Genomic DNA, 14420 nt, shown 5'->3' with positions numbered 1-14420 from the left:
ATGTTGTAGCGTGGTCGCTTTTTCAGGCCTCTCCTTTTCATACAACTCGTGTATTTTCCTTGTGATGGTGCGTCTTGAGGGAATCTCATACCTGCCGTCATTGTTGCGATTCTCAGACCGATGTCCTTCACGACCCTACTGGGCCTGCAGTCTGTAAGTCTCCACGTTGCTATGGCATTTCTTAGCCGCTCTTGCCTTTGTTTATCTCTACCCCCCCCCACGCTGCATCTAACGTAGTCTGCCGAAGCCTCGCGCCACTGTGTGCTTCGTTGAATGATTTTCTGGTATCAACTGTCAAGGTGATATTTCAGACTGGAAGTACTCCGGTGATAAGATTATTCAACTTTGCAGTATTTACAAAGCCTGTGAGCAACAAACGTTTACAATAATAAAAAAATAATAAAAACTGCGTTAACACGCGAGCCCTAGTTATTAGTTAATTAATTCTATCGCAATCCCATATTGAGATTGTTTTACCGCCCAGCTCTACTGTCAACACTGTTTTGCCCATAAACTGGCCAAAAAAACAATATTTCCACTTATTCAGTGCAATGTTCACTGAGCAATCAAGGGAGAAAATCACTTCAAAAGATTACCTTAACAAAAACAGAGATTTACTTTGCACAGTGCGTTGAAATGTAAAGCACCTCTAATGTAACACTGTGTTGATGTTGACAATGCATTTTCCTCTAAATGCCTTTTGGGTAAAAACCCTGGCAATGGCATCAGATGCTTTTTCTCACCGCACTGCAGACTGACACCAGTGGCTATCATGCTATGAGTCTGCAGTGCTGTTAAGGGCTTAAGGATTTTGCTCAAGGATAAGCAGCAGGTATAGTTGCGGTAGGAACTGCAACCCTGACACAGAGCCTGTGAAGTGCATCAGTCTTAAAAACAACTGTTCTGTTCTGTCTAATGGAGAAGAAGCCTAACAGTAGTTTTGCCCAGTCTCAAAGTGTTCAAAGTCATTTAAAAGTTTGGATTTTTTTTCTCTACTGCTTGGCCAGAGAACGGTCGTAAGAGGTACAGACACAAAGGACACACAGTCTGTGCTAGAGATGCACTTCTAATGGACAGCAGTAATTGTCTTGGTTTCCTTGTCCCTGTTCTGCCTCACTCTCTGTCTGAACTCACTGTTCATCAGCCATTCTGCTTTATTTTCACATCTGTAACATTAGCAACTTGACAGGTATGAGTCACATGACTAGAGTGATACGGAGGGGCGTCAAAGGCTTTAACAACCGCCTGGCGAACAACAAAAAAGGTGCATTAATGATAATCCTTCCTCAAGGCCATTTACAATTAATTTCATCCACTTATACCTCCGACTTTATCTTTGGCTTTTAATCTGTGTCTCTCTCAGGGAAATCTTTCTTCTTTTCTTTCATTTGCATTGCTTTAATGTTCTTTATGCTTTTTATTTTCACTTTAACTGCCTCACTTTAGTTTTCTCTGTCTCCAGTTTTTTTGTTTTTTATTTTACATAATTCTACAACCCTGTGCCCCCTTTTGGAAAGACAGACGCATTATTGAAAGATTTGCTTTTTCAAGGGAAAGTAAAACAAATTCATTGCTTTGATTCCCCCCCTGTGACTGTAAATTAATAAAAAATAGGTTAAAAATATATATTCTTCAGTTACCATTTGGACATCAAAAAATGATTAGTCTGTGTAAATAAATCAAAATGTCGACCTGTAATATGCCACAATGTTGTATTGGTATTTTTTCTGCACATCTAAAGCAATGTTTACCCAAGTTTTGACAAAAACCTTCTAAAATGACAGTACTTAGTAAATTATTACTCCCTCCCCTCTCTCCAACATCTGAATTGCTGGACTTGATCTCTGTCACCACATTACTGTTTGCTGCTATAATCAAAGATGGATTTTGCGTTCATTTTTTAAAATCTAATGTTTAGATGTCCACATCAAATCAATCGTGTTTTGTAAATAAGATAAGAAATCCTGTAATAACAAAATACCTGATCTCTTATAAAGATGTACGCCTGCCAGCCACAGTCAGTCAACGTGCTCCTGCTCTTCTGTTCATCCAATTGTAAGTTTAAGCACAAAATCCCATTTTGCTGCCATTTTTCCCTGCTTGTTTTATATTCATTGCTGTCTTGCCTCACGCTAGGACCCTGGCCAATGAGCAGGTGTCACGTTGCTTTGGCTCTGCAGACCTTCGACCCCTCCCAGTCAGTCAGATGGTCTCTCCTGGTTGGCCAAGTTCATTTGACCCCTTCTGGCACTTTACCTTTGACTCTTTTGCTCCCAGTGAGATGATTAAACAGAGCTCCATCAGAAATGTGCACTGGGATAAAATGTACTTGGTCAGGAATGTTAAGCAGGGAAATTGATGTACGCAAAGAGTGCACTGCAAATATCAAGCACTTCTCGTGTGACAATTAGAAAAGGCTACGGCAGCCACCAGAGGGAAGAAGGTCAACAACAAATAAACTCATAACAATGAATCTTTAGATACTTTATCCGGTTTTTAACTTCTTAGGGAAACATGCTTGTAAAGACTTTGCATAGACACATGTGGTCTCAAATAGAAGTCCAGTATTTCCTGTTACTAAAGTCGGGGTGTGGTCTGGTATCAATTTTCACACTGGACAAGTAAGTGTACTACAGCCAGCTTGTGAGACTTATTTATAAACTTCCTTAACACAGTACAGGCATGTTCAAATATCATAGAAAAAAAGAAAATTTCTGTCAGATTTTCTTTCGTTGAATGCTTTCTTACCTTTTTCTGTCTCTGTTTTCTCCCATTAGTGTCTCAGATGGGTGTAGCGCAGGGACACAACATGTGTCCAGACCCGGGGATTCCGGATCGAGGAAAAAGAAAAGGCTCAGACTTCAGGTAAAAGGAAGTGAAGAAAGATGAAAGGGGCAGTTAATTAAGTGGCAAGTTTAGCTGAATACTAGAGATGAAAGATTCCTGAACAAAAACTGGACACACTGTGAATGATAGACAATTAGTTTTGGTTTATAAGGGATTTGTTTTGTTTGAGACTAATTATGACTCTACTAGGGTTTATTACCTACAATATATTACTATATTGGCTTGAGCTATGCAGTATAATTGTATATGGTTTATGAGGTCAATTGTACTTTGTTGTAGGTATTGCATTCATTAGGCTAATATTTCATTCTTTTAATGTGACTGTCACACTTGTTCAAATAAGTAACTTTGGCTTTCAGTTTCTAATTTAATCTTCAAGTCCTAATTAACTTTTAAGTATTTTTATTAGTATCAATAGTAAAAGTGCTCTGTAACATTATGCTGTAAGTGTTTGTTCTACATTTAATGTTTTAGCATTCCCTCCATGATTTTGTGGCTTTTTTTTAAATTGTTGTGACACAAAATGCCTGCTGTTGCGGAAGCTATTGTAAAAAATCGCCATAGAAGTTGCAGTTTGTTTGTATGCAATGAAGAGACCGAGAAAGTTGCAATTTTTTTTTGTATAGTTCTTTAAAAATATAAAGGAAACTTGTTTTCAAGAGAATAAAATTACTCTAGGCTGAGTTTTTCTAGTAACCTTACAAATAAGGCTTAGGACGCTACAAAGGAAATTAGCTGGTGGATTTAAAACACTTTTTTTTTTTACTGTTGGACTGTTTCATTGTCAGTTCTGTTTTAATAACATCCGAGTTTTGATTAGTTCCAATCCAGTGTCTCTTGTAGGTTGTATTTATTTAGTTTTCAAATATTTCAAATTTACCATTGTAATAATGGGACCCTTCATTAGTCAATAAATGTCAGAAAAGCTTTTTGACATTGTGCTTTTTGAAATGCAGTCCCAAATACATTCCAAAATGATCTCCCAGTTCAACGTTGATGGTCTTAACTTTGTTCACAGTAGAGATTTAATCAACAGTGAGCTGAGAGGAAACTATCGGGTGCTATTATAAATCAGGGACTGTATCTTGAAATGTTTTCTAGCATACAGCACATTACCCAGTGTCATGCGCCATAAAGCCACTGTAACCAAACCTGATAGAGAAATTGGTACACTAGAAACAAATACCCTACCATTTGAGCCACTGCACACACTAATAGGCTCCCTCTGTGGGATGGTGATATTGCCGGTGGGATCATGGAGTTTCATTCCTGTCAGAGCTATTGTTTCTATCAGTGGTCGGTTGTAACACAGACAAATGGCGAACATCCACCTCCCACAATGCAGCACTTTTGGAATTCACACCTGGGAAGTCAAAGGAAATATATGTTTATTTAATTTTTTTCAGCAGCGAACATATTTTCTTGGTGCTCTCACCTCATCTGCACTCCCGCTGCTAAGAAGTATTTTATACAGGGAAGGATTGTGGTGCTGATGTGTTCTCTCTGTATGCAATCTAACTGCAGGCGAGGAGCCACAGTGCATTTCTCCTGCGATGAGGGCTATGAACTGCAGGGCTCAAAGAGCATCAGTTGTCTCAGAGTGACAGACAGCTATGTAGGCTGGAGTGACGATCGGCCCATCTGCAGAGGTAAGGATTGACGTGTGTACTACTAAACATGTGCCTAGATAGACTCTCAATGTGACCTCCGTTTACATTTTGATGCTCAGGTGCCCTGATGTTGATGCGTTTGCTTGAGAGTGTGCTGTCATTTTGTGGAGATGCCCAGTCCATATTCTTTTTTTTAAATTATTAAGTATTCACCATTTTGTTGGGACTGGCCCGACTTTGACCTTTGGCCGGCATTCTTTTGCTTCCTGCTGTTTAGGCATGCTGGCATAGTGCTGCCCATCAGTCATGTCTTCCTCACTTCTGACCATTTTGTGACATGCAGGAAGAGCGGTCAGGCTCCCATTATGGTATTCCTGATGTCCATGTGCTCCTCAGTTTCAGTTTCAACCTTAGTGAACTGATTTAATCAGCAGATTTGATTTTTGACTTTTATTGTGTAGTATAATTGGTTTAATTGATGGGTATCTGACTTGTGAAGTGTGTTCACTGGAGCAAGACATATTCATATTTAACTACAACAATCTATAACCAAAAATTCCAATTAATAAGAAGCATTCACATCTTTCTTTAATATTTAATTTTTTTCAACCACAATTGCATATAAAATGGTTAGAGGCATTGTTTTGTGATGGGGATTAATTTTGGTTTCGATTCAACATAGTTCTGATAGTTTGTGTCATTAATCTGAAAGCACTCGGGCAGAAGTATCTTTTCATCAGTACAAGGGCTACATTTTTCTAATGACTTGTGTAGCTCACTTTTGGCAAAAACAAAATATGAGCCATGGTATTTTTAACAATGCAGTTTGTTCCACTACCAGAAACAGTGTATTGTACAAGAAAGAGTTAAGTAGGCATTTGGCACAGGCCCTCTAAATAAAAGCCTCTTAATCGCTTATAATCACAATGTTCAACGTGACAACATGGAATGGGTTCCTCTGCTTTACAGAGCTGGCTGCTTCTGTTTTCATTGTAAATGTTCTAAAAACACACTGCATACTACTTGCTTAGCACCGAATGGCAGACAAACCGTTAGCAACCAGCCTTTCAAGATGGTGGAGCATTTAGCAGCCAAAGAGCCACATATTTCCTCAGGAGTCAGTAGGGACTAAAAATAGAGTGGAAGGAGAGTGAATATTGGACTTACATTCCCCAAATGGAGGAAGCACTACCTCATATGAATAGAAATGTTGCTTTGTAACTGGTGAATGTGTAAACAAACAACGGTTCGCCATATAGACTTTAATGGTGATGACATCTCAATGTTGTGTTCACAACTTGTTTACACTGCCCCCAAAGTTGCTACAAATAACAGTCATTGCAGGCTGAAATTATTTTGTTTTTCAATAGCACAAAGTGGTTTATCATAATCCAAAAATGCCTCGTGATTACAAAATGCTGAATGATAACTAGTTTGAAATAATTAGGCCAAACAATTTTGCAGAGATGGAGATGTTGATAAATGACATCAGTGCGTTGACAGAACAACATATATACAATTTGTCTATAAATAGATAAAATAATATATAGAATTATCTATAATTGATTTTTATACAAATATACATACAGATATTTATGAACCCCTAATCTTTGTAATCACCATCAGCATTTACCTTTAACATCACCTATAGGTAATCAAGTTTCTGTTTTATGTAAAGAAACATTCAAGATTGACATAATGTCAGTGAATTTGCCCCCTAAGAATATCTCATTCCATCATCCTTATTTAACCCGATACTGCGCCTTTGTTCTGCTTCATTGGAGATTAAACATCATTCAGGAATAATTAAATCTCTGTATCCTAAATTAGCATTAGTCATCATTAAGTTGTACAGCATTATCATTAGCACAAGAAAAAAAAAGTCCTCTCTGGCTTCAAATTTCCAGACATGAAATTAACGGCTCATACCACATTGATCCTTTCTTTTTGGTCACAATTCTTTGATTGCTAGGTAGCTTGTTGCTCTCTCATACCGTCTACCATTAAACACACAGGCTGGGGTGTATCAGGCACGATGATTCCCAAGATTTAAAAAATAAATATAAAATAGCTGTTGAGATGACTGCTTCAGTGGACATCATCTCTGCTGTATTATTTCCATTAAGGTCACCCTCACTGGCGGCACAACTTAAATTAATTACTTTATTCTCCCCTTAACTTCTTAACTTGAGTTCCTTTTTTACATTTTAATTGGGGCGATATGGTGGGAGAGGGGTGGTTCATCAAGCCATTGACTGGCCTTTCTGAGACATAACTCATTAAAATTTGGGAAGCTGGTTCAAGCCCTTTGAAATACTTTCAGGTCGTCCCCCAAATTATGTATACACTCATTTACCTTAAAGTACCGGTACTCATTACAAATTCAGCTTTAATTTGAAGGGTGTTTAACAGTTCTGCTTGCAGACACCCTCAGGCCTCAAGAAGAAAGTCACACTGTCCTTTAAAGCTTGGTTTGCTAACTTCTCACCTACTCTTTTCAATGAGAATATCAAAGTGTGTGACTCATTTTGTGTTTTTCAATTTGTGTTTATGATATAATGTCTCCCACAACATACATAAGCTATACTTGGACAGGATCCAACTATATTAAGGCTTGCCCAAATTTTGATTTTAAAACATTTTACAATGGCAGGGGATCATAAAGACATGCCATTGTCTTTGTTTGATTGTTCTAATAATTTAGCCTGACAATGTTGACAAAACAATTCCCCATTATATTTTCGACCTTTAGAAAAGCGGTGTGATTTATGGGTTTGATTGGATCTTTCATTAGTCTATTCTTAATGGTGCCACTCTAAATAGCCAAGTCAAGTGTTTAGAGGATGCACAGCAGTTTATTTTGTGGGTTTGCTCTTTTGTTAATGATTTGATGATGGTTTTAAAAACTGTTTTCATTGTCATGCACTTGCCAAACACCTTCATCTTTCAAAAGTGATGCTTGCTCACGGTTCAGTCAAACACTGAAGGAGCCTCAAGTTAAACAAATGCATTTTGAATTGTTATACATAATTGCATATGGCAGTTTTTACTCAGTAGGATATTCTTGTTTAGGATGCTGTCCATGCCAAAATTGAGTTGTAAGTTTTGAACCCCCTTACAGTTTTTTTAATACAGAAGAATTACAATAAATACGTAATAATTATAAGTAATAAGAAACCTTAACAGGTGGAGGCTGAGGCGGTTGAGGGATGACAGGCATCATAAATTGAGGATTCAAAATGCAAATCCAGGATCGGGTTAGACAGATGTGTTTTATGTGAAAGTGTGCATGTAAACTGTGTCATTGGTCAACCATTTGCCTCTTTGTGTATCTCCCCTTGCAGCACCAATGTGTGGAGGTCAACTGAGAGGGCCCACTGGTGTCATCACATCTCCAAACTACCCGGTCCAGTATGACAACAATGCTAACTGCACTTGGCTCATCACAGCCACAGACACATCTAAGGTAAAAGTCATTAAACGTGGGATTCAAGCAACAGTGCAGTGCTAATCTACTGTGATTGCCTGTTTCCAGCGGCGTGTTAAGTGGTGTGTTTAGCTGCCAGCAAATTGACTGGTGTGTTTGCACCTGTTAGAAAAGGGAACTCTAGAGGGAGATAATCCGTAATATACAGTACATAACTCATTTTATACTTTTGATAATCGCTACAGGAGACATAAGGAACATGAAAGGGGGAGGGGAGGCAGAAGCCAACGGAAGACAAAGGGAGTTGTTAGAAACACCTGTGGCGAGGGAGAGGAGTAAAGAGGAAAAACTGACGAAAGAGTAATGGAACGATTTTGAGAGCATGCTCAGAGGATATCATGAAAATGCCATAGCCACTCTGTTCAGACCAATGACTTTGGAGTTGTGTTCAAGGCCACTCAGCTGCTTTCCTGCCAAATAGCCTTCTCTGAACTCAAACAAAATGGTTTTACAAATCTGTTCTCTTACTGCACTTTGCCGAGTTAAGGAGAGGCAATGTGAGGTGAGAGGCAAGGCAGAGGGGGTAGTCAGATACAATGCCTGCAACCCTTTGCCTGCTTGCTTGCTTGCATACAAACACACACACATAGACACCCCTGGGTATACCCTTGCTGAAACAGACAACGGTACTTTGGGCTGTCTCTCGCTTTGTTGTCTGGTCGATGAAGATGGAGCGAGGCTGTTCTTTCTGTTTAGAGATGTAATGGGCTTCTATTCCTGCCCGTCCGCATAGGCCCAGCCAGAGGAGACGTTAGGTCAGACAGGAGACTGAGGCGGAACTGCAAAGGGAGGTGGGTAGGACGTGACACAGCTCTTCTAGACCTAAATGCAGCCTCACTTGTGACATCATGACTAATGTGGATTCTTGTTGCTTCTTCATAATGTCCTGACGATACTGAATGCTGCTGTTTTCTGTTGGCAATCTTTTAAGTGTGTATCCGTCAGTGTCAGGGAGACTGGGGTCTCTGTTCTGAAACCAAAAACCAAAATGTCAGAGATGGCAAGCTGTGTGTGTTTGTTTGTTTGTTTGTGTGTGTGTGTGTGTGTGTGTGTGTGTGTGTGTGTGTGTGTGTGTGTGTGTATATATATATATATATATATATATATATATATATATATATAGTTGCTTTGCTTTTTCCCTGTCTTGTTTGTTCCTACTCCCTCTGTGCCTCACCTGTTACCTGGCAGGTGGGAGATGGGTTTGTGCTATGAAACCCTATTTATCTAGTGGTCTGACCTATTTTGCCTACACACTATCCATCTCTTCTCTCCACCTTGACAATTTTCATTAGGCACTGGGTTTAACATAGGACAGAATGCAATTTGCATTTATATAAGCTTTTTCATTAGGCCAGGCTCTCTCAGTCCTCTGGAAACATTAAGAATTTGGCGGAAATCAGTGGCAGCCAATTTAAATTAGGAGACAAAGATGGACCTTGTTCTGATTTTTTTAATTTATATTTTGGTCTCCCACATTACCCTGTTTTTTGTCTTTATTTATCAACATTTTGCACTATCATAATCAAACCTTTTTATCTTTCTGTCTTTATTCAAGTTGCCCCTTGCTTCCTTCAGCTAGAGCACACTTATTGATTTTCATACCTTGTTCCACCTTCTCTCCCAGGAAAACATTAGATGAAATAAATAGGTCTGTTTTTTTCTCACTGTTCCTCACTGTTAAAATCTAATACATTAATCTTTTGAAGCTTTTGTGTCACCTTTATGATGCATATATTCACCTTGTGAACAACCTCAAATCCCCTGCCACATCTCCTGGTGCGCTTAAAGTTATTGTGAGTCTGGCTAAACAGGCCACAAAGGCATCTGCAACCTGATGATTTGATGAGCAAGAGTAGGGGTCACGCAGACCATCTGGCAGGCGATCCAATATTTGATTAGTGGGAGAGAGTTCATAATCACCAGACAGAAAGTCAGATTTAGCAAAATATATACACATATACATTGACAAAACTCTGTGACCATACCAAACAGGTGATTTACACAAACAGGATGCAAGAGTTGTGATTTCAATCAGATAAATGAAGATTCAGGATGTATGTGAGAATTTAAGAGAACATTTTTAAATACATTGTTAACAATAAAAGGATAGACGTTTGACATACAATGCGCACAGCTGGTACATATGGTTAAATGGAGTTGTGTCAGACAGATATTGAAGAAAGATTGATGGATGATAGATAAATGGAAAGTCAGAGACAGGATAGGGGTCTCTCCTCTGCACCTGGTCAGGAGCGTTCAAGCATCTGTTGTTTACAGTTGTCCTGGCAATGTCCCTGCTGTTATCCAGGTGATCAAGCTGACATTTGAGGATTTCGACCTGGAGCGAGGCTATGACACCCTGACGGTGGGAGACGGCGAGGTGGTGGGAGACCAGAAGACCATCTTCCACGTGTGAGTGACTCATTCAACCTCTATATTTTTGCCTTAATCTTCCCTCTGTTCTCCAGCTTTTTCTGGCTCTTACTTCGCACAATCGTCTCTTGCAGTCATTTTCATTTTTTGGTACTCGTGTTCCATGTAATCATTTTCAGTTTTTTTTGCTTTCTTTTTCCTCCTCACCCTTCTTCTTTTTGGCACTCGTGCCTTTTCTCCTTCTCCACTTCCCTGCAGCGGGCATCACCCCTCTCTCTTCCCTTTACCCTCCAGCCCTTTTCTCTCTGTTGTGCTGTTTCTCTTTCATTTCATCACCACCTGATGCAGTAGTGCATGAAAAATAGATGCTGCAGCACATTGTCAATCATCACCTTTTTTCAATGTTAAAATCAAGATCACAGCCGTGTTGTGCAGCCTTGCAAACCGCATATTGATGCCCCCTTATGGAGTTTGTGCTAGCAGATGCTCCATAACAATTCACAGGATGTTGTTATTAATTGTGCTGAAATTTAACACCTTAATAAAGTTTTTATAGATCAAATTTTTATGCAAGACTGCCTCGCCCGGGTGGGAACTGGGAGGAAGTGGGAGATAAATGAGGGAGAGATTTGTGGAGGAAGGGTTTGTTGATAAGGTAAGATCTTTCTCACTTTAGTATTTATGTGCACATACTTGCACAGCACACAAACACAAAGTGACTTAATCTACTCAATTAAGGACTCCCTCTGCCCTTTTTATGATATGAAACTAGACTGAGAAATGCTGTCTTTGAGATCAGATGCACTCTTGCACACAAACAAAATAGAACATTTTAGGACCAGAGAATGCTACAGCTATCAGCACAGTCTAATTTAGGATTACAATTTTTCGTCAATCAGCGGTTCAGGCCAGCATGTGCATTTTCTAGGGAATTAATTTTTTTGTAACTTTAAGGTCAGCTGCATGTAACCCTACTATAGTCATAAATGTGGTGGTTAATAGGTAATGAGTCACAGCCAATCAAAGCCCTTCTTTTCACTTGAAAGACACTGTGCACTGACTGTGTGATAATAGAAAAGAACAATAGTGTGAGTCTGCCGCAAACGTTTTTCCCATGGGGCAAATGATGTCCTTGTGTAGGAAGAGCATAATTGTCAGGAGCAGATACTGTAGACTACCTTAATCATGCCACCAGCAAGGATAGTGTTGTAGACAGGGATTAGCTTGCAGGTAAATTATAACATACTCACCACATTAGTTAGGTTGGATGTTCATTTTGTTGAGTACAATTAGTCCATACCTGCAAACCTCTGTCTTTGGGAAGTAGAATTGGTCATGTTCATTCAGGCAACATATCATCAGAAAAAAGTGGTGCTAAGCTTTTAGTTTTAGTAATGCAAATAGTACAAGAGAAGGGTACATCCCTATTAACTGGTGCACTGTGGTGCTTCTTTGGACACACTACATACTGAATCTTTCCTCCTACATTAACGTACATTTACAATATATAGTACACAGAAACCCACCACAAATTACTGAAATCCCACAGGAATGGAAAAAGAAACACAGACCCAGCCTATCTAGACACTACGTCTTTACTACTCCCACACTCCTCTGTGTGCCATCACTAAAATTAGAGCCCTTAATCACTTACTCCACAGCTATACACTTCCTAATTAGAGTTGGGGGAATTACTATTCAAATAGGATGAAATTACTTCTGTGGCATTGACTGATCTTGCTTTCATTTTCCACTTTCTTGTCCCCAACTGTTTTGAATTAAGGGGTTAGGTAAAAAAAAAGAAGCCTTCTTGGACTGGAATTGCCTGCAACAGTTTTAGAGCACTTATCTTTGATGAGAAAAGTCAGATAGTTTAATATATAACTTCAGGTGTTTTTTCTCTCTCTGCATTCAAGTTTTTAATAATGCAGTAGAAACAGGGCCTTTGGCTATTAAAGTAACACAAAATGATCTGCAGTAAGTGCAAACACTGCTTATAATAGTTGGGGGAAAAAAGATCCAGGTTACGCAATTTACACACCTTGGATTCACAGTATGCAAAGCACAAACACACAGTATATTCACATGAGTCTTTTTTATCTTTTTATCTCTTTATGTAGCCTGTCTGGTACCACCACTCCAGACCTTGTGGTCAGCACCAGTCACCAGATGTGGCTCAACTTCAAAACAGATGACACCAGTGGCTCCCTGGGATTCAAGGTGTCCTATGAAGGTAAGGGTGGTCAAACATTCTGGTTGCGAGTCCATGGGATGTGCCGGGTTACTGGTCGCATTTTAAAAAATCAACGTCTTAATGATAAGCTCAAATAGAAGTGCCTTTTTTGGTCATTTTGGGCAATGTGACTCATTGCTCAAAGCTGTCAACATGGGCACTGACAGAACACATTCTGCTTCAGTTGACTGAAACACTATTGTCCTTCCCTGTATTCATCATCATGAGTTTAATTTCAAGAACATAAGGGTCAGAGATGCTCCATCTGTCTCATCTAAGACTTTTGTGATGAAGCTTTAGAGCGTCATAAGAAAACTGACGTAGCACTTGCTGCCATGTGAGCTCCTTCTGCCGCATGCTGCTGCATCTGCAAATTACAGATAGACTACAAAGCCTAAATAAAACGCATACTGTACAAAGGACTTAGTAGACTATGAGTGAATAAAACCCCAAAGTGCTGGTTCCATTGCAACTATGCAAAAATTGTGATTATTTATTAATTATTTGTGTTAGGTTTGATCCTTTGAACGCTAATGAGGCATGACAATAAAAGCACTTATTTTTGTCAAACGGGCAATGGGCCATTGATGCAGCCCACCACTGATAGCTGATGCATTTGCCTAATCCTTGTGTGTGTGTGTGTGTGTGTGTGTGTGTGTGTGTGTGTGTGTGTGTGTGTACACACTTATACTGCATATGTCTGTGTGGGTGAACACATTTTTGAGCTTTAAAACATGAGATTTAATATATGTATGTGCTTGCATGCATGTGTGAAAACAAGAGAGACAAAAAACAGTGACAGTGTGAGTTTGTGAATCCTTATGTGTGTGTTCCATCTCTCTATGTGCATGTGTGGGGGATTCTTCTTCCAGATAAGTCTGCTGTTTGCCTCTCAGAAGCACAGCGAGTCTTCTCCCTTGCACACAGATGCTTATTTTTCATCAGTAAAAATAACAGAGAAAGTGGAGCAGCATGCTAAACCAAAGTGTAATTAAAACAATGAGTTCTACTTAATGAAGTGGAAGAAACACTTTGAACCACTTCACCTCCCAGATTGAAGCACCCAAAATGTAATTTGCATTCTCAATTACTTGTATTTTAAGCCTGATCATCAACAGTAATTGCAAACACAGTCATACTAGTACACACACTCCCACCTTACTCATGCATTTAGTGTGGGTTGCACACATTCTGCAATGGCCTCAATCTTTCAACTGAAATTTGAACAGTAGGAGTATTTTTTTTTGTAGAGCCTTTTCAGACCGGTGTTTGAGGTTGAAAGTTGGTCTGAATGTTGTCATGTGTAATCATTTGTTGACAAAATGTTATTGTCAGTGCTTGAATAAGGCTGGCACCCACTGATCATTATATGCAGGTCATTTTGATTAACTACAGAGTATCTATATTCATAGTCTAGAACCTTGGCCACTCAAAACTGGAGTTCTTCAGGGATCAGTCTTGGGTCCTCTCCTCTTTTCTCTGTACACCAACTCTCTCAAGTCTGTCATTCACTTGCACAGCTATCTTATCACAGCTACGCAGATAACACGCAACTAATTAAACATATCGTGGCCTGTCTGACTGGCATTCCTTCTTGGATGTCCACACACCATCTGAAACTCAACCTTGACAAGACTGAGGTACTTTTCCTGCCGGGGAAGGGCTCTCCTACCCAAGATCTGACTATAACATTTGACAACTGTGTGTTAGTCCTCAACCACACTGCTAGAAACCTGGGCGTGACACCTGACGACCAACTCTCCTTCACTTTCAACAATGCTGCAACTACCCGATCGTAGATACATGCTGCATGAAATCAGACGGATACGTCCCCTTCTAACGCAGAAGGTGGTTCAGGTTCTGTTTTTTT

At 39.5% G+C, this 14420-nt stretch overlaps 1 protein-coding gene across 1 annotated transcript in view; it reads left to right on the top strand.

The window, feature by feature from the left end:
• The window catches only part of csmd2 (CUB and Sushi multiple domains 2), a 240948-nt gene that overhangs the window by 115272 nt on the left and 111256 nt on the right, over window positions 1-14420 (top strand). The window contains exons 8-12 of the mRNA XM_034892760.1: window positions 2778-2865; window positions 4372-4496; window positions 7802-7923; window positions 10253-10356; window positions 12438-12550. Of these exons, the coding sequence (XP_034748651.1) occupies window positions 2778-2865; window positions 4372-4496; window positions 7802-7923; window positions 10253-10356; window positions 12438-12550 (552 nt within the window). The remainder of the gene's footprint in view (window positions 1-2777; window positions 2866-4371; window positions 4497-7801; window positions 7924-10252; window positions 10357-12437; window positions 12551-14420) is intronic.

This window comes from Etheostoma cragini, chromosome 14 (assembly GCF_013103735.1).
Source record: "Etheostoma cragini isolate CJK2018 chromosome 14, CSU_Ecrag_1.0, whole genome shotgun sequence".
Taxonomy (NCBI): domain Eukaryota; kingdom Metazoa; phylum Chordata; class Actinopteri; order Perciformes; family Percidae; genus Etheostoma; species Etheostoma cragini.
Note: the sequence above shows the minus strand (reverse complement) of the source record. Positions and strands in the feature narration are given on the sequence as shown.